At 39.3% G+C, this 20,930-nt stretch overlaps 1 protein-coding gene across 3 annotated transcripts in view; it reads left to right on the top strand.

Moving 5' to 3' along the window:
• Positions 1 to 1,297: 1,297 nt before the first annotated feature.
• Positions 1,298 to 20,930, top strand: part of LOC146463508 (1-phosphatidylinositol 4,5-bisphosphate phosphodiesterase delta-4-like) — a 31,139-nt gene continuing 11,506 nt past the window's right edge. The window contains exons 1-13 of one of the 3 annotated variants that reach the window (XM_085084219.1): positions 1,298 to 1,513; positions 1,613 to 1,660; positions 6,501 to 6,644; positions 7,222 to 7,425; positions 9,314 to 9,352; positions 10,224 to 10,351; positions 11,062 to 11,229; positions 11,834 to 11,927; positions 12,354 to 12,678; positions 16,297 to 16,382; positions 17,573 to 17,655; positions 18,579 to 18,770; positions 20,528 to 20,621. In XM_085084219.1, coding sequence (XP_084940345.1) covers positions 1,627 to 1,660; positions 6,501 to 6,644; positions 7,222 to 7,425; positions 9,314 to 9,352; positions 10,224 to 10,351; positions 11,062 to 11,229; positions 11,834 to 11,927; positions 12,354 to 12,678; positions 16,297 to 16,382; positions 17,573 to 17,655; positions 18,579 to 18,770; positions 20,528 to 20,621 — 1,591 coding nt within the window. In that variant the 5' untranslated portion in view covers positions 1,298 to 1,513; positions 1,613 to 1,626. The remainder of the gene's footprint in view (positions 1,514 to 1,612; positions 1,661 to 6,500; positions 6,645 to 7,221; positions 7,426 to 9,313; positions 9,353 to 10,223; positions 10,352 to 11,061; positions 11,230 to 11,833; positions 11,928 to 12,353; positions 12,679 to 16,296; positions 16,383 to 17,572; positions 17,656 to 18,578; positions 18,771 to 20,527; positions 20,622 to 20,930) is intronic. The other 2 variants (XM_085084220.1, XM_085084221.1) reach the window with 2 other exon arrangements.

The following is a 20,930-nucleotide window of genomic DNA, read 5'->3' as shown; positions in this document are numbered from 1 at the left end:
CGAATCTCACGTTTGCCTTTCGCCGTAAACGGTTTTACAGCTTGGATTTGGATATTAAACTCGCATCCTGAGGGGTATGCTAGCACTCCGGAGGTTTCAGTTGTTAGGACTGAATACAAGTTGGCAAAGTTTCATTATTCATGATGTAACTTGGCACACCTCCGTTAATTGTCAGACAAACAAACAGCAAACGTTTACCTGTAACGGGTACCTGCAACAGAGACAGCCGATTAACAGAAGAAGATATTCGCCTGAGGTAAGCAGAAATCTTCACTGATGAGAGATTTAATTTAAACCTTGAATTCTTGTGTTAATAGACCCTTTCGGTCATCAAATTCCTGACTTACTCGCGACTTCCTATGCACGAAAAGGTGATTGTCTAATTTTAATCGTCTTATCAAATTACCATATCATGGTTGTACTACGTTTTGGTCTTGTACCTGCAAAACAAATTTCACTTTTCCAATGCACGAAAGCGAACCTTTTACGGATTTTCGTTTCAAAAATTTAAATGATTTCTCAAATACATAGAGCTGGTTGGGGGCTTCTAAAATTTTGTGAGCAAATAAATATTTTACAAGTTTGTCGCCTTAAGTAGCTCGGTCCCCTTAGAAAATAAACGAACTTGTACTTCGGACTATCAAACAACCGACTTTAACCTGCCAGGGATGTTCATCAAGCTTTGTATCTTCTCTCTCTATTATTATTCTAATTTTAGGAGTACTTCGAAACCGTCTCAGAGTAGGCCGTTTGAAAAGAAAAATGAAAAATCTGAAATTTTCTTCTTGCAGCTTTATAAATATATGAAACTGCGCCGGTTTCGATAAGTTCAAATAGCAATTTCAGTGACGTCGGTATTGACATTTCTACCTTTTGTTTCATTTCGCTACTCAGATAAAAAAAATGATACTGTTTTTATTTTCCCGAATGCATCTGTTTTCGTCCCGAAACCAGGTGTTTAAATCCTTTCGATCTTAAATGTAAAGGAATATTATGTAAAAAAATATTATAAATTCCGTGTCAGTATGGACGAAAACAAAAGGATCGATGTGTGGTTTTCAAAGATTGGAAACAAGGCGAAAACAACAGTTTTCATATGTCGACGTAAAATATGCTTGAGCTGTATTTTTAAAAAAATTGCCAGGTGTATTAATAAGTCATGATGTGACGCTAATTAATAACGAAAGCTCTATTTTTTTCTTTCTTTCTTTTGTTTTGTTTTCTGTTTAAATCTTGTCGATAAACAGGAGGTCGTCAAATATCCCGAATTCTTTCACGGTCTTTCACGTGATTACGAACGGATGAACGTGATTGCCACTCACAGCACGTAAAGACGAAGCGTTGTTGTTCCGTTTCGAAACGTTGAAAACTATACCTACGAAATTGTTCCACGCTTCGTTCTGTAGACACCAGTGACAACTTGTCAAATCTGTTATCAATATTCAACAAAGACCCTGAATATTTAATCATCACAAACGTGCTGGAAAACTACCCGGAGCGTAACGGAGCTTTGGTAAACATGCTGATGTTGTGTCTTTTTTGTGTCCGCCATTGTCATGCTAATTCATTGTTGTATTTTTACCTGACCGTCGTAACGTACTGTGCTTCACAGATTTGTATCCAAGAATGGCCGACGAGAACGAAAATTCGGCTGCTTCAGGTAAGTATTCTTTTAGATAAGGTAAAAGTTGTTAAAATATGTTAAATTAAGTCTACAATTCGGTGCGCGAGTGTCCGTAATCAACAACTAAATGTTGTTTTGTCATTTCAAGCACGCACTACGAGGAAAACTTTTGAACTTCACTATTTGACAAAGAACGCATTAAAACCTTTGCCCTGTCACTCTGCCAGGTTTCCAACTCCATCAAGCTACAGCTATTATCGAGCTGAAGTTCTCGATGTTTTAGATAAAGTGGCAAATTGTTTTTAAATCTGTGATAATTGACTGCGAGTTTATTCAGTTCCTGTCAATTTTACGACCTAGCGTGACACACTCGATTAACGATAAATAATATCGCGTATATTTGCCCTTGTGAACAGCCGTATTTGAAAAGGTTTAAATCTTTGAAAATCTTCCGTGTTTACATTACATACAAAAGTTTCCGCGTGGAAATTACGGACTTGAAGTTTAAAATACTCAAGACTTTATGGCAGTGTAACTCGCGAATATGTAACGCCACATTTTCCTTCTGTGCAGAAAAAGCTGCTCAGTTTGTTCGCAAAAACTTTATTTACCTTTTTTAGATTTGTAATCCACCGTTACTCAGTGAATAAGCCAACATTTGTGGCGATCCCTCAAATGTATGTGAAAGATTACAATAAGTTTTGTCAGATAGATGTCCCGAGGCGACGAGTATATTTTTGAGATTTTCCTGTCCGGCATGGAAAAACGGAGTCTATGCGACAATCATAGAATTTCAATCATCTTGAGCGCTTAAATAATTTTAATGAACACTCCGCAAAATATCATATTTTAGTTTTTCAAATAATTATTCGTGAAGCAGAAATGCGGCTTGTCACGCACTTTATTGTAAACGCCTGGGGCGAGTCTTTCGCAACATAGCAAAAATTTGATGTCGCGAAATCCCACGAATCTCCAAAGGGCGATAATTTCCGTGAAATAGCCTAAATTCAGGCTCCACTGACAAAAAACAGGAGTGAACTGAGAAACTGAGAAGTAGTTCCTCATTTTTTTTACCTGCTCCAGAGCTGGAGACAGGTCGGGGGGGGGGGGGGGTACTCCCTTATGTGACTTTAACGGGGACGTGCGGCCCGATAGGGTATGGTTTTCAGGATGTTTTGTCTTGAACGGGGCATCTATTTCATCACTTTCTGTCTAAACAGGGTATCGCTACATGACCTAATTGGGTTAAACAGGATAAGCTTAGATGTCTTTTTATTGGGCTTTTGAAGAGTGAAGCATATTTCAATGAAGTAAAAGTAATCTGCAAAGGACCGCCACTGGACGCTATTGTTACATGTTGTTGTTCATTGTTATTTATTGACTGTCAATGCATTAAAATACGGTAAGAAATTAATCTTTTAATTGAAAGGGATTTGCTGAAGCAAAGACATGCAAAAATTACAGAGAGATTTAAGGCTCGACGTTTCGGAGTCATCTTGACTCCATTATCAAGAGAAAAAACCAGTTTGTGAATGCGGGTATTTAAATAGGCTAGAGCTGAAAATAGCCTATTTAAATATCCGCATTCACAAACCGATTTTTTCTCTTGATAATGGAGTCAAGATGACTCTGAAAGCCGAGCCTTAAATCTCTCTGTAATTATGTAAGAAATTAATGTATTCTTACTTCATTCTAGTCTTAAACAGGGTATGGTTTTGGGTTAAATGTCTTAGATAGGGTCTGAAAATTGTGAATTCTGTCTTAAATGGGATATAATAATAGGCAAATGCCCAGACCACACCTCCCTTCCCAAGCATCTGTTGAGTACCCCCTTCCCCCCCCCCCCCCCTTAAGACAGGTACAGTTTTGGTTCCCTATGGGTATCAAATCGTCGAGCCTTTTTCAAGTGTTTGGTCGTTTTTAAGCCACTGACAGACCAGCACCTGTCTACTTGCTACATTATTTCCATTGTACGGCTGGACAAGTACCTTAGTTGAACTAACTTAATTAATTCCAACTCATCAAATTTGCGTAAATCAGCCGAACGATCCAGGAGCTGCATTCTTAGAAGCGGCTGTCAAGTCGCAAAAACAAAAGGAAAAATCACCCACGTTAGTTCACATTCTCTTTCAAACCTTGAATTTGAAGACTTGTCAGAAATTAGCAGAGGGAGAGGGGACATTCTGGCCGATAAATCCGGATACGTGCTGGGCTAGCTTTGTTACACGCCACAGATTGGAAATGTCTTGTTTTGTCGTCAGTGGCTGAGTGCCTATATGCGTTATCACGCGCCAAAGAGGAAAAATATCGAGCACGCAGTGACCTGAATTTCCTTGTTTTTGAAAAATGTCCCTCGCGACAGCAAGAAACACTTTGATGGACATTGTTATGTATTATTTCAATGTTTTTCGCCTAAATTCAGTCGTCTTTAAAGTCTTGGACCGTTGTCCGCGTCGTTGAGCTCTTGTTATATTAACTCAAAATCCCGGGGGGGGGGGTACTAAACAGTTGCTTGGGTAGGGAGGTGCGGCCCGGGCGTTCAAACCCTGACCGAATTGAAGACACAATTCTCTGATTTCCCTATCCCGTTTAAGACAGAATTAAAAATTTTCAGACCCTATCTAATGCCCCATTCACACCAAGGCTTAAACACGTTAAAACGCTGTTTAATTAAACACAGTTTAAAATTGTTTCCTTCATAAAAGCTGCTTTTGGATTTTTGTCGACTACAGATTTAGCACAAATGAAAGCATAAGTTAAAGTTTACTAGGTTCCTATGTCAAAGCCGATGGTTCAGCTTTCTGTTACCAGTTTTCATTTTGTTAAACCTGGTTCAATTAAACCTGTTTTGTTGGTGTGAATGGGGCTTAAGACATTTAACCCAAAATCGTACCCTGTTTAATACTAGAATAAAATAAGAATACACTAGTTTCTTCCATTGGCGGTCCTTTGCAGATTACTTTTACTTCATTGAAACATGCTTCATTCTTCAAAATACCAATAAACAGACATCTAAGGTTATCCTGTTTAAGCCATTAGGTCATATAGCGATACCCTGTCTAGACAGAAAGTGATGAAATAAATTTAACAAATCGAATGTGGTTTAGCGCTGTCTGCACTCTTATCGACAACGATATCCGTCATCACAGTGGTCGGCACAACAAATTTTGACTACTGTGATGGCGGATATCGTTGTCGATAAGAGTGCAGACAACGCTTAACCACATTTGATTCGTTTTTTTACCACAATATCAACGTCAAAGAAAATTTTTACAATAACTGTCAAAATTTCCGCGCGCTGATTGACGCGAGCAGCGTTGTCTAGACTCTTATCGACAATGGAAAATTAGCCAATCAGATTGCAAGATTACAAACAATTGTGGTAAAAACCCCGTTCAAGACAAAACACCCTGAAAACCATACCCTATCGGGCCGCACGTCCCCGTTAAGGTCGACAAGGGAGTACCCCCCCCCCCCGGCTCAAAATTCTGAATACTGCTTAAAGTCCTTTAAAAGATATACCTCACTGTCACTGTCACGAAGATTTTGCTGTGTGTTGGTCAAAACAACTCAAATACACACTAAGAACCTCTTTTCCAATATGAAATTACTCTTAAGGCCGATTTAGACGGTACAACTTTTGCTTACGACTGTCGGGTGCGATCTCTAGAGCGCGCGCTGCTCGTGTCATGCAAAAAATCGCACACAACTTTTGTCATTCAACATTGCCTAAACCTACGATTGTCCAGAAGGGTGCGATTATGGTTAAATCGGAGAATAGCAAAATATGAGTTTTGAGATACGATTCTTCCGATTCTCCGATTTTTCTACTTGGCACGATTCTCCGATTATTCCGATTCTTCCGATTATACGATTCTTCCCGAAACAAGCGCACTACACATGAATATATCTCGTTCTTTAATCCATTAGCCGAAACAAGCGCACTTAACACATGAATATATATATCGTTCTTAAGGCAAAATCGTAGAGTCGGAAGAATCGTAGAATCGAACAATCATTTCTAAAGTCTCTTAAGGTAAAATCGTAGAATCGGATAATCATTTCTTAAGTGTCTTATGGTAAAATCGCAGAATCGGAAGAATCGTAGAATCGGATAATCATTTCCAAAGTCTCTTAAGCTAAAATCGTAGAATCGGAAGAATCGGAGACTTCAATCGTAAAATAGGTAAAAACCTTAGTGGTAAATCGTAGAATAGTACGCCTAAATCGGACATACTATTCTCCGATTTAGCCATAATCGCACTGCTCTCCGATTGTCGTAGGCTTTTAAAGGCCGATTTAGACGGTACAACTTTTGCTTACGACTGTCGCATGCGATTTCTGGAGCGCGCGCTACTCGCGTCATGCAAAAAAATCGCACACAACTCTCGTCACTCAACATTGTCTATACCTGTGATTGTCGTAGGATTTTAAAACATGATTTAAAATCCTACGACATTTTTTGTGACGTACACGACAGTCGTAAGCGCGTTGTAGGTTTGATTTACACGAAACAATTCATGTCGTAGGCCTGTCGTAAGCTTGTCGCATGCTACAAAGTCGTACCGTGTAAATCGCCCTTAAAACGTGTTTTAAAATCCTACGACATTTTTGGTGACATACACGACAGTCGTAAGCTAGTTGAAGGTTTGATTTACACCCTTTAATATAGGTGACACTGCCTCTTTAAAAGTCCATTAATGTGTATGTGTACTAGTAGAGTAATTGTTAACCAAACTGAACAATTATTTTAAAGTTTACACTGATCCATACAAATATGTTTTTGGCCATTTAAAGTGGAACTTAATGATAAAGGTGACACTGTTCCTTTAACTAAAGCTTATTCTTAGTCTGTTTTCAACTGTTATTTGATCAGTACAAGATTGCTGGAAAGCGATGCAGCACGGATCGAAGATGATCAAGTTAGACATGAACAGAAAGGGTCACGCAAAGAAAACCTTTGTCTTGGATGACGATATGAAGGGGATAAGATACCAGCCGTCCAAAAAGAACTCTAGATGTAAGTAAAACTGGTGATGATGTCATCCGCCCCTGCAAAATCTGCGGGGGATGCCAGATACGCGTCTCAAGATCCATTCATTTGTTGATTGATTATCCCATACAATCTCGACTCCAATCTGTATTCGGAGTGCGTTCTTTCTACGTCGCACGCAACAATACCATAAATAAACAAAGCACTTAAGTACAGTTTCCATTTATTTACCTCCGCATCATTTTATTTTTAAGGAGGGTTGGGCAATACAAAATTCCTGCAAAGCTTTCGGACAGAAAAAAATTTTGCACAGTGCGCAAAGCAAGGAAGTTACAAATTTCTTTCACATACTTCACTCATTGACATTCCAATCCTAGCAGTATGCAGGATGTTTGTCCCATGAACCTAGTTTAATGACCTTAGCTCCCACGAGTCTCCTGAAGCTCAATGGTAGAGCTTCCGAACTAGTCAATCAGTAGGTCTTAGGTGTGACTCCTGATAGGAGCACTCTGATTTTTTTCCGAGTATGCCTGTGTCACTTACAGTACTGGATAACACATCATTCTCAGTCATATCTTTATCGCTCACTCTGTTTTTCTTGTAGTTGAGGTTGCCAAAATGACAGAAGTACTTACTGGAGAAAGCGTGAGAAATCTGTTCCAAGGATTCTTGAAGAAGCACTCTCTCAAAAGCTGCATATCAGTAAAGTTTGGCGAGAATGGCGGGCTGTCTCTAAACATGGTGGCAGAATCAATAGAAGTTGCTGATTACTGGGTGAGAGGGCTTCAAAAGCTTATAGTTAACCAAGGTGCGTATGGCAAAGTAGTTGCATGGATCTGTTTCAATAAATGTTTTAGGAAAGCCTAAGCGACAACACCTCGAACGAAATCCAACACAATGATGGGAGGTGATTACCAAACATTATCCGGCGTTTGAGAAGCCAATCAGAGAGCATGGAAAGCCTTATCCACTGCTTTGGAATACACTAATAACAAATACCCTTTTTTAGAAGTAGAAAATAGTTTCCTCGTTGAATAATTACGTTTTGTGTCGTAAAGCGCGGTTTTCACTAGCGACGCAAGCATAAGAGTGCTTATTTCACCGTGAAAATGGCCTCGACGCAAGCGCAAACACAAGCACACCGATCAAAATTTTTCCTTTTCTTGTACTTGCATCGCGTTCGTTTTCACTTGACACAGGGTTCGTAGGGGTCATGGAAAACCTGGAAAGTCATGGAATTTTACAATTTCATTTTCGAGGCCTGGCAAGTCATGAAATTTAGGTGTAGTCCACAGAAAGTCATGGAAAATGATGTTTATTAAAAAATACAAAATAAATTGGGTTTGTTTGCGAAGAAAATAGTAAAAACATACCGAAATGAAAGAGGATTTCCAAGAAAATGGTCAAATGTAGGTCATGGAAAACTTGGAGAAGTCATGGAAAAGGTCATGGTAAGTCATGGAGTTTAAAAAGCTCAAAAGAATATGAACCCTGTGACATAAAGCTCTTATGATTGTGCTTGCGTCGCTAGTGAAAACTAGGTTTAAACGTTGCATTACACTGAAATATGAATCAAGATTTATACCAACACAATTTCATTATCCGTTCTCGATTGCCTGATTATGATAGTTGAATCGGACTGCGCCCGAATTAACACCATTTTCGAGTCCTCCGAGTTTTTCTGTTAATTTTATCGAGACACTGACGAAAACCTTCAAATAACCCATAGGAAAATTACCATGTTTTTACAGAGCTTGCACTTCGGATAACCAATCACAAGCGAGCGTAACGGATCTGAATATTGCAAGGCACCTGATGCAAGCTGTACAAATTTCTAATGGTTTAGCCATCAACGCAAGTTAATGTAAAGGCCTTGTTAAAAGAAGCAAGTTTTTCGTTGAACTTGTTTCGCAAAAAAAATGCAAGTTAAACGTGCGATCTTTACTTGTAACATCCCCTGGTATTGGTTTGTATTTTGTCAAGTTCGACCAAAGGTTAAATACAGTTTTCCTTCTTCCCACAACAACATTTTTCAAGATGAGCGACAAAAACACGTGTGAAATGGCCCAGGTTCCAGGTCTAATCAATCGGGGGCCTTACGCAACCACGACGGCAACGCCAACGAAAACGTCATTCGAAAATACAAGTTCGTGTTACTTGTACTACTTTGCGCTTAGTCCAATTCGTTCAACTTCTACAATGTGGCAGAACTATCAAGTAAGAGAACTGGTGGGAACGGTCTTCAAGTTAGCACAGAGAATGAAAATTTACAGTCATGTGCTCACGCTCTCCATAAAACCTTGAATTTGGGCATTTCACGTTGTTGTTTGGCCGAAGATGGCGACGAAATGTATCAAAATTTGTAATGCACGTGCAGGGCATTGTTTAGCTCATTAAGTTTTTTTTTAATTGACGTTTTCGTTGCCGTCGGCGTCGTATTTGCGTAAAGTCCCTAATAGAGTGTGTGCACGACGGCCATGTTGGAGGACCGAAACAATACAATGATTTTCCTTTGGGAAATAAATTTTATTTTTATGCAAATATATTCTATTGTTTTAGTCCTCCAACATGGCCGCCGTGCACACACTGTATAAGAGCCGTTGAATTGTTTGCTGATGACGTTTAAGATTCTCTGTCGAACGGCATGCGTTGTTTTGGTATGGATCATTAATTAATTTTTTTTTTTTTTGATACAGGTAATTTAGAGAAGGAGGACAACGAACACAGAGAGCAATATCCTTTTTACAGTTACTACAGTGCTAACAAGTTAATAATGAAAGTTCATTTTAAAAAGCGCTGTGGTGGTATAAATATTCGAACTAAACTTCTGTTGGCTGAAAATGTTGAAACAATCGTAGGAATTTTATAAACCCATTTTGATCTGGATAGTTAACTGTTTTTATATCAAACCAGGAGCCCATGGCCTAGAGACTTGTTATCTCTCAAACTAAGCCTTGGAGTGAGCCCATTCCCGAGTATACTTATTTTTAGAACGGGTCTCAGGGGACCTTTGGGACGTCTGTAGTTCAAATAACCAATCAAAGAAGAGCAATGGCAATTGTCATACGTCATAACCTTGGTCCCAGGGGACCCTTGGAACGCAAACAGTTCAGATTCCCAATAATTTCATTTTTCATTTTTTCACCAATGATATCGAATATAGGGCCGAGTTGTTCAAAGCCGGATTAAGCTAATCCTGGGTTAACGAGAACTTTCATTCGAGTATATTTACTAATCCGTAAGGATTCGTCCAAAGATTTTTGTCCCTCAGTTTTGCCTTAGACTTTTCTTTACCATTAGATTAAAATGAGCCTTTAAAATAATCTTTAATGAGTGAGTTGAAAACCTCGGTTAATTTTTAATCGTGGATTAGCGTTAATCGGCTTTCGAACAACCGAGCCCTGGTCTCGATATCCGCCCACTCTTAATTACTGTTGATTTGGTATAAATGTGAAAAAAAGCCTCGATGTTCGCAAAACCTCCATATAATGTGAACACAACCTGTTGCGAAGCCTTTGAAGGGGTCATACGTTGGCCTCGCATTGCGTAGTATAGGTGGAAGGAGGTCTTTGGATCGGTGTTATTTTCTTTGACAACAACTAACATGGCTCGAGGAAGCCTTTGAAAAATTTGACAAGAACAAAGACGGGTCATTAGGACTCAAAGAAATTCAGAGATTGGTGGAAGCTTTGAACGTGAGCATGAGTCCTGGACAAGTGAAGAAAAAGTTCAAGGTGAGAAATTTTATCAAGCAAACTGGGAGCTGGTCATTTTGTGAATACCTCTTATTTGACTAATTGACGGCAGTTTTCTATGGTCTATTTAACAAATTGAATGTAGTTTAGCGTTGTCTGCACTCTTATCGACAACGATATTCGTCATCACAGTGATCAAAATGTTGTGGACTCACGAGGCGCAGCCGAGTGAGTGCACCACAAATTTTGATTAACGCTAAACCACATTCAATTTTTTAAATCGGCCATAAAATGACGCCATCAAATGTTCAAAATTCAAATGGGGCTCGTGGTTTCACTTCCAAGTTTTGAACATTTTATGGCGTCATTTTATGGTTTATGGAGTATAGAACATAGAAAACTGCCGTCGATTTGTCTTCTACAGTAACACAAAAAAAGTACGAGCGGAATTGGCTTTATTTTCCGTTTGAGACAACGCACGCGTTACATCTGACGTCATTTTTATAGTCTGTATTTTTATAGACAATAGCTACGAACCAATTAGAACGCGGGAATTTTGACAGTTATTGTAAAAACCAGTATAGATTGCTCAGTTTGTAGAGTACTGCATCGGTGTTGCAGAGGTCATGGCCGGGTGCGAATTGGTCCCTTCAAGCCTGAAGTTTTCCAGACTTCCTATTTGAAACTGCTTAAGGTAACAAAGGTTTACCTTAGCTTTTTTTCAATTTGCTGTCCTTTTATTTCTTTAGGAGGTGAACACTGATGGAGACGCGGCTCTTAGTAAGAAAGAGTTTGCAAAGTTCTTTAAGTCCATTTCCACAAGACAGGAAATCATCAGCCTCATGAAGAAATTCTCATCTAACGGAGCGCACATGACAGCGGAGGATTTACATTTCTTTTTGGTCAGCGAACAAGGGGTGAGTCACCAGTCAGTGGGTCAGTCTGTAGACTGCTCAGTCTATCTGACATTGAGTTAATCAGCGCGCAGTCATCCAGTCAGCCAGTCCGTGAACCATGCCAGTCAGTCAGTCAGTCAGTCAGTCAGCTAGTTAGCCAGCCAATGAGCCAGTCAGCCAATCCGTCAGTCAGCCTATCAGCCAGTCAGCCAGTCAGTCAATCAGTCAGTCAGCCTGTCAGCCAGTCAAACATTCAGTCAGTCAGTCAGCCCGGGCGTCAGTCAATCAGTCAGCCATTCAGTCAGTCAGTCAGTCAGCCATTCAGTCAGTCAGTCAGTCAGTCAGTCAGCCAGTCAGCCAGTCCGTGAACCATGCCAGTCAGTCAGTCAGTCAGTCGGTTAGTCAGTCAGTCAGTCAGTCAGTCAGTCAGTCAGTCAGTCATTCAGTCAGTCAGTCAGTCAGTCAGTCAGGCAGGCAGTCCGTCATTCTGCTGACTGTAAGTCACACACTTCTTGTCAGTAAAAAGTCCGTTAAGCATTGCCCATCCATTTTCACATCTGACACCATTAGGTGAAATTCTGAACATAGATTACCGAATTTATTTTTGAATATTTCTTCTTTCAAGATGCACGACGCTAGCAAGGAGTACTCTCTGGAAATGATTCTGACCTACGAGCCAACCGAATCTGGGAAAAAGAGACGAGAATTGGGAATTGATGGTTAGTATGTGTCCTCGATAAATTTTAAATGTATTCATTCTAAGCGCACTTTAGACGCGATCGAGACATGGCTGAAGCCAGAAACAACAGCAACGGCGACGAGAAGGTGTGAAAACCGTCCATACTTTCGCGTTTTCGTTTAAAAATGCGTACTTTTTGATGCGTTTTTGCCTGGCATCCACACTAGAACGCCTGAAAACGCCGATAAAAATGGAGACTTTCGAAAACGGTTTCAAAAGTGAAGATTTTGGAAACGCATCGTTTTGAAAACGATTCGTCTCTCAGTGTGGATATGTGAAAACGCGACTTTGAAAACTGCGACGTAAAAAGCGTAACACGCCATCGGTTCTAGTTTTTGTTCCTTTTGAGATTTGAGTGCTGTATAAACATTATATGAAAAAGATTGCGTATTTTCTGCCATCACAGGTTTTACAAACTACCTCAAATCTCCAGAGGGAGACATTTTCAACCCCGCCCATGACGAAATTTACCAAGACATGTCCCACCCCATGACTCACTACTACATCGCATCGTCACATAACACGTACCTTCTCCAAGACCAACTCCGCGGTCCTTCCAGTGTAGACGCCTACATCAACGCTCTGAACAAGGGCTGCCGTTGTGTTGAACTCGACTGTTGGGATGGCGACAATGGAGAACCTATTGTATATCATGGTCACACGCTTACATCAAAAATCCTCTTCAAAGATGTCATAGAAGCCGTTAGTAAACACGCTTTTGACGTTTCAGAGTAAGTGCTAAGTTTCAGAGTTTGGCCCAGTTTTGCTCTGAGGCCCGTTTCATACGTTGAACTTTATGTAATGTAAATGAGCAAAAGCTATTGTTTTGGGGTAATTTGCATTACACATGTAAACTTCTGGGCTGGGTTGCTCGAAGCATGGTTAGCGCTAACCATTGGTTAAGAGGTATTAAAACCTATAGGTTGTCATGGTATTTAACCCGGGTTAGCGCTAACCATGCTTCGAGCAACTGGGCCCAGAAAGTGCTTCACGTCCGTTTTTGAGTCTCGAGGTAAGGTTTCGTTGTGCTTTCTCAAGACAAACTGCGCAAAGCATTTTAAATGACTTTCAAACCATCGCAAGTGAGGAAAGGGTTGTCCGAAACATTTTTGAATAGGACATTTTCTGGGAAATTTTCATTGTGGTGTCATTTGACTACAACCACCAGAATCTTTGAGTTTTTTGTTTTCTCATGCTAATTAGAGCTATTGTTCTTTGCTCTCCACTGGGATTACAAAATTTGAATTTGAAGAGGAAGGCCCGGTTCATACGTCGAACTTTACATGAGCCGAACCTAATCATTTGGTTCGGCTCATGTAAAGATCGACGTATGAATCACTTAGGATCGACAGATTTGTATTTGGGTCGACCCGCCGTTCTATTCGACTGCGCCAGTCGAATAGAACGGCAAAAGTTCGACTTCGATTCAGACGTTGAACTTTTCATGTGCCGAACCAAATGCATACGTTACGTATAAATTATATAAATTATATCTATCCCAGAGGTCTGTGCTTTCCATCGACTTGGCATGTGCGCAAAGGACTTCATTCTGTACAAGATGGCGGGAAAAGAGGAATGTGCTTGTTCTTGTTTCGAAACAACTGAATATACTTGTCTGAGATGCGAAAGATTAAAAAAAAAAAGAATATATTCTTGAAGTGCACACGCACTTCAAACCGACAGAAACTTTTCCAATACAGGCTATATCAAAGGCGAAGCGTCAAGACTTCTCAGAACACAATCTTCAAAAACAACATTTGAAGAAAACATTACTCTATTCAAACAGAGATTACGCAACAGACGTTACCTCGATAACCTTATAAATAAAACTCTTTCAGGAGTCAACCTCCGCGAAAGAATTTCGGCACTACAAAACAAACTCAAAACCCGTTTGTTATGGAATATCGCCCTTCTGTGCCTAACCTAAAACAATTCAGATGAGTAAATACAGGAGCCATAATCAGGGATGGAGACCGTAAGCGTGGGGTCCACACGTCCCCATGAGTTGTACCAAAAAAATCTATTGTTAGAAAAAAATTCCCCCCCGCCCCCACCTCACGTCATAAACCCGCGTGAATACACGCAAATTTGCGTAGGACTACTACCTTATATGTGAGACGCAAAGCAGCTGAGAAAAAATTCACTTAAGATAAAAAAGTCCTTACCTGTCTGAGTACATGTCCGTAGAGTGTAAGCTTTTTTTCATTTATTCAACACTAGCAACGCAGGCAGCGCCATCGTTTTGGCGCCTTTTTGACTTTACTGTGAGAGTCATGTGATCAATAGGCCGCTTATTCCAACTTTTCCCGTCTTCTTTCAATTGTTAACTTTTCTTTGTGAGGGTCTAATTCCTTAAATGTGGGCACTGAGGAGATATTCCCTGGCAGACGCCATTTTGAACGGGTAGCAAAAAAATTTCAATTTCTCCACGCGCGATCCTGGCCGTTTACACGCGTACGCGCACGCGCGTATGGCGCATTTTTTTTTCTAAAAATAGATTTTTTGGTACAACACATGGGGAAAACCCACAAGTCAAATGGCATCTCGTTACGGTCTCCATCCCTGATTATGGCTCCTGGTAAATGACACTTGATAGAAAATCAGCCTCTGCTAAGGGACATCTACAAAGACCCTTCCTTACTTTCGTACAGAAAAGGGAGATCTTTGAAAGACGTACTCGTAAGAGCAAATTAGCTTTGAAGGTCATATTCTTCCTACCTCGACCAGTAGGAGCCGTGTTTGGCCTGTCCTTATTATTTTACCAAACAAGTTCTTCCATGTCAGAATTCATCTTTCCCGCCATTTTGAATCTTGTTGAGTAAAAACAACAGCCGCTGACCACGAAAATCTACTTTCTCACTTTAGCTTTCATTAAGTTCGACTTCAGTTAGGTTCGACGTCTGAATCAACTGCCGAACTTAATTATTTGGGTCGACCTTAATAGGTATTAGGTTCGGCTCATGTAAAAATCGACGTGTGAACCGGGCCGAAAACGAAATGAATTCTGGTAGCTGTACTAGTTTAATAACGCCAGCATGAAAATGGCCTATTCAGTCCATTTTTTTTCTCCACTCTCTTCCTATTTTCGCCCTCTAAAAATTTCGGCTCGTACACGACATTTGTTTGAAAGTTTCTCGACCTCATGAGGTAAAAATGAAATTCAAACTGTTAGAGAGGAAATAAATCAACCTTTTTTTGTTTTCTTTTGCCTTGAGTTAAACCGCGTGCTTTCCGTCATGAGATAACGGAGCTTAAGCAACGACGACGGCGACGGCGACGGCAACGACAACGCCACAAAACAATAGGTTTAATGAGCAAAAACAATGGATCTGCACGTGCGTTTTACATTTTGGTACATTTCTTTGCCGTCCTCTGCAAAACAACAACGTGAAATGACCACATTTAAGGTTTCAGTATGGAGAACGTGAACGCACGACGGTGAATTTTTCATTTTCTTTCTTAACTTGTACACCACTCCTAACAATTTGGTTCCTGGATAGTTCGCCATTTTTGTAAAAGTTGAGCGAGTTGAAATAATCGCGAAGTAGCACACATGAAGTAAAGATATATTTTCGGGTGACGTTTTCGTTGCCGATGCCGTCGTCGTTGCTTAAGCTCCCTATTAATGATGGTAGTTTTGCTCCAACCTTACGTGAGCGACACTCGCGCTGACCTTTCTGTGCTCCTATTTTCTTGTTCATCTGTTTATTGAGGGACTTAATGTTAAGTTTAACATCCGCTCCATCCGCTCAGCGAGGGACCTTTTTTTTTCGTTATATGTCTGGCTTTGATATGATAGGGAGCGATCACTGCCTTTGAAAAAGTTGAACGATGGTTAAGGATTGTATGGAAACCAACTTACACAAAGGCGTTGTGCGATCGTTAATGTTAGGTTCCCTTTATTATTATTGTTTTTTTTTTTTTATCATTTACTAATATTTTACAAGGAATCCTTTTCACAACATTGGTTTGCAAAGGAGTTCTTAGGAGACTGAATACAAATAACACCAAATTGTAGAAAACTCGAGGTTGCACTTCACGTTTCCTGCAAATGTGGTTAATTGAGTACCTATTTTAGAGACGGTTTTCAAATGAGTGTTAAAAGTAGCTTAACTACGCCTGGTAATTGGGTAGCAAACCTCGTCACGCTTTCTCGACCAATGAGAAACAAAACCAACATCAATCGCGATTTCCCGCGCTTGCCACTGGTTTCAGGTATTTGGCTCGAATTCTCACTGGTTGATAGCGCTGTTTAAGTCTGCTGTGATTGGCCAGAGTAATTACTAACTTTGATTACACGACACTCAGTTCAAAACGGCTCTAATAATATTGTTGTTTCTTCTCAACAGGTACCCAGTGATACTTTCGTTGGAAAACCACTGCAACCTCGAAAATCAAAAGAAAATGGCGGAATATCTCGAAGAAATTTTAGGTGGTATCCTTTGTGAAAGTTATGATGATTGCTTTCCGTTTAGCATTTAAATGAACGGATCCCGAGAACCAATCATCATCGTCGTCTTTATTTAAACACGGTGTCACAATCATTTACATGTACTAGAAAAAAATATGGTCTTCTTGTGAGCCATGCTTTATAATATAACTTAAAATTACAATTTAAATGTTTTCAAAAATATTACCCTTAAATAATAATAATAATAATAATAATAATAATAATTTACTGAAAAATTATTTGTGTTATTTAGAAAGTAGAATTCAAAACTACTTACTAGGCTACCCTGAATCCTTCGACAGGGATGTTCTTCCAGAGGACAGATCCTCTATAGTGAAGGCTACATTTGGCAATCTCCAAATTAGGTTTAGGAATATGCAAATTAATTGACGAATTTCCTCAAGTTGTAGGAGTGGACATCTGATTCTTGAACTTAAACAGGAAATTCCTGTTTACAGTCAACCCAGGTCACGCGTGAACGCTATTTTCGAAATTTGAACGAAGTTTTGAAATTTACATGTCAGTTTTGAAAATCGCCAACGAGATTTCAGAGTTCCCGTATAAATTTCCCTAGCTTATTGACAGTATAAAGCTATGCATTTTTCTTTACATTGCAAAATTGAATATTTCAAGAATAACAATTGTTTCCCAAGTATTTTGAATCATTTTTTTAGTTAATGCGTCTTTTTCGGTTAGAGAAATTCAAATGTTCATTTCATTCTTGGATATACTGTTCACGCGTGACCTGGGTTGACTGTAAAAGAGGCCTGGATCCGGCTCTATAAAGCTTTTAAGATAAACGAAAGTTTTCTGTAGTCGTTCCTTGAATTCCAAATCATTTTCTCATGCTTTTGTTGTGTTTCTTATCGTCAACAAACTGCCATCAGCCTGAAAAAAACTAACTCAACTTCAGCTTCGCTTCCATGCAAAGGCCAGGTCACTGAGCACACAACTATAAATTAGGCTATTTGCATTTTACAGACACAAAGGTGTGAACAGAAGTAGAAGCTTGCCCTTTTAAAGCGGGAATTTTTGTTCAAAAACCGAGAAAGCGTAGGAAGATAGATAAACGGAGAAGGGAACGAGGGGAGGTATGAAGGAATGAAGCACAGAGAAAAATAACAGATGCGAGCACAAGCTAAAATTTTCTGTTCCTTAACGAAAAAATAAATCAGATGTGTTGTACAAAGTTCCTGTGGATGAAGCATTCACTACATTCCCATCTCCGGAGTTCTTTAAAAACAGAATTCTAATCAAGGTATTGGATCAGCTTTTTTAGTTTGTTACAATACTGCTTTCTTTCGGTTAGTGAAAAAAATTAGGAGGTTTACGACTTTTTAGGGTTCAAGAACAGAAAATGTATAAAACATGCGCAATAGAGCTTTTTCCAAAATGGCTACCATTTTAGCATTCTTGTTTTCCATGCAAATTAGCCCTTCTTACCTTGTTCGTAAGCTCATAAATCAAATGGAATATGTTACCGTGAACGAAGCAAGAAGGGCTAATTTGAATGCAAACGGAAGAGTATTTAAATGGGAGCCACTTTGGTATAAAGTTTAACTCAATGAAACAATCTTGTGGCAGTGATAGCCGATCCCGTATTTTTGCACCGATATCTGTTTTGTATGGTATAGCGGAAGGCGGTTTCTACTCTAAGTTACTGTAATACTGTCTGCGATAGGAAGCTGCCTCAAGAACCCGGATGATGATTGTCCAGTTTTTTGGTGAATTGTGTACAGAATGGTTAGAAATGCTTGGCGCTATAATTATCATCGTCTCCTCTTCCTCCACGGTTGAATATGGTCTAATGCTAAGGGTTCTATCACATTTACAGCCCGCAAAATAACTTCAACTGTCCTCTTTTTTATCCTCCCTAAGAGACAAAAAGGTTGATTGCGACAAGTTTATTTTGTCAACCAAGATTGCTATGAAAAGGTCCAGAGTCCTCAATGCACTGACCCACAACGAAATTTACGGTTTTTGTGATTGGAGAAAAAATGCAAAAATCGGACGCGAGTTAATAAAAAGTAAGATGCTGTCGAATCCTTATTATTCGTGAAGCGACGAGGAGAAGTAATCCCCGTGAAAATAGGAATTCCTGGGATAAATTTTTAAAGTCATACCCAAGACAATGACACTTGATATCTGATTTTTTTTTTGTTTGGGTTGCTACGGTAACAGGGCAAGAAATTAAAACCAGAACAAGAAACTGATGAAGACGAAGAAGGTGACGTCACAGATGAGGACGAGGCTGCTGACATCGATCAAGAGAAAGCAGCCACTGTACTGGAAAAGAGTGCTGAGGGCGCAGAAGGGGCCGCTAGTGCCAGTGCTACGCCGCCGGTAAAAAAGAAAGAGAAGAAACCAAAAAAGGTACAAAAGTTTGCTTTAATTACGGGGCAGTCATTTATTTTCAGCTTATCGAGCACTGATGATTTAAATACTGTCTTTCGGTGCGATCAGTGGAGAAAACGGATCAAAGATTGGCTGAAAGTTACTGTTCAATAGAACCAATCCAACTTTCACCGTTTTCGATTGGATAAGAGCGGAATAATATGTTTATGAAGGGATGTAGATTTACCAAAATCAGCCCTTAAAAATGTCAAGACAAGACAGTAAACTCCTTTATTTCCTGCAGAAAGTCGTTCATTTCCATGGATACCGTTAAAGTAAGTTGCTTCACCAGGTTATCTCGTACTGTCACCTCCTTTAGTCTGCTGTATTTGTTTGGAAACATTTACGCCGTGCTTTAGTTTTCCTCATACATGTCATACATACTTATTCTCTTCCATACTTTGTCAACTGACCTTATATTCGTCTTCTAACAGTTCCAGTTCTTTAAGGATGTCATTCATTGTTTTTTAAAAAGCGCATATAAAAAAGAAATTTATTTGCTTGATCAAATCTTCATTTTTTTCTCGTATAAAAATCGAGAAAAAGTTTCGTATCAATTTTTTCGCCACGTTCGATGCGTATAAAAGTGTCAAATTTTACTTCCGGTTAACAATACCGCGCAAGACGGGAGACTGGGGTTAGAAGTGGTGTGACGTCAATACAGGAACGCTTATTTTCACAATTTGTCTATTTCTCAGTTGCTTTTTGTTTGTAGAGGAAGAAAACAGTGGGACGAAAATTTAAATGGGATTGTTGAATTTTCAGAAAGAAACATCTGAGTAATAGAGAAACTGCGGGACTAAAGGTGGATTTCCACTGTCGCGTAAATTTTACGTGCGTACAGACGTGAATTTAGCTGGCTTTAGTACGTAAATAGAATAAGAAACGATGTATGAGCCGCGTGCGTAAACCTAAAAAGTTGAATGCTGTTGAACTTTTTACGTCACAAGTCTCCGGTCTTGCACGGTATTGTACGGTTTGTGGGAAAGAAAAATTGATAAGGAATTCTTCTTAGATGTTCATACAAGGACAGCATGAAGACTTGATCAAGCAAATAAAGTTTCTGTCATATACACTTCAAGTATTCGACAATTCCTTCAAGAGATATTATTAAAAAAGGTAGAGATACTCAAGGCGATGATCACGTGGTATGTCATGTGATCACATCGAGGCCAACTAATACGGTTTAAAGAAATGTTTCTGTTATGTTGTTTTACCGTAATCCGATGGAGATATCGCACGGTTGGGGTTCTTCCAACAGATATTTATTGTTGATTTTTTTGTTATTGTCTGAATTCATACGCATTAACATTAACACTAACACTATATGTAATATTTTAAACCACTTGTTTTAAAGATCAACGCTTAAGCTTAAAGGTTTCTAATAAACTAATTCTCGTATCATTAAAAAATGGATACAATCAGTCCTTAAAAACCTTCATTTCTAATTTTGGCGCATTCTTTTATAAACGTTAAGCAGTGCGTAGAATTCAATTATTTTCAACGATCATCGCTCAAGCTTAAACTTCTCTAATAATCTAATTCTCGTATCATTAAAAGTTCAATGCAATCAATCCTTAAAAGTCTTCATTTCTAACCTTAGCGCATTTTTTTTATTAACGTAAGGAAGTGCGTAGAATTCAGTTATTTTCAACAGTCACTATTACCACACATCTACAAGGTGAACATTTTGCCAAAGACCCGCGAAATGTAAATACTTGAGTGTTTTATCCCAGTTTCCAAGCAGTAACTCTGGATTGGATGCTAAATCAACTTCTCAGCCTTCTGTAATTAGTCTCTTTTGCTGCACTTCGGTATCGAGCAAGGCAAGTAACAGTTAATTAACGCCCAGTTTAAACATCGAACTCAGTTTCTTGGCCAAACCTAATGCAAATTACCAAATACAATTATAGCTTTTGCTTAATAGACCCTTCTCCAAAATGGCGGCAACAGCATTGAATGAGTTAAAATTGAACTGAATGAAAAACTGATACCAGCACTGGAAAGAGCACCTTTACTTGAGTAACCTTGCAAAGTTTCAGCATATTAGATGTTATATCAGCTTAGGAAATGTAAGAAAAAAATTGACAAATTTACAGACGTTTGTATGACTGGGGGTACACGTCATACCCCCAGTCG

Source organism: Pavona decussata, unplaced genomic scaffold (assembly GCF_977016875.1).
Source record: "Pavona decussata unplaced genomic scaffold, jaPavDecu1.1 SCAFFOLD_175, whole genome shotgun sequence".
NCBI lineage: Eukaryota > Metazoa > Cnidaria > Anthozoa > Scleractinia > Agariciidae > Pavona > Pavona decussata.
This window is presented reverse-complemented; position numbering and strand designations above follow the sequence as displayed.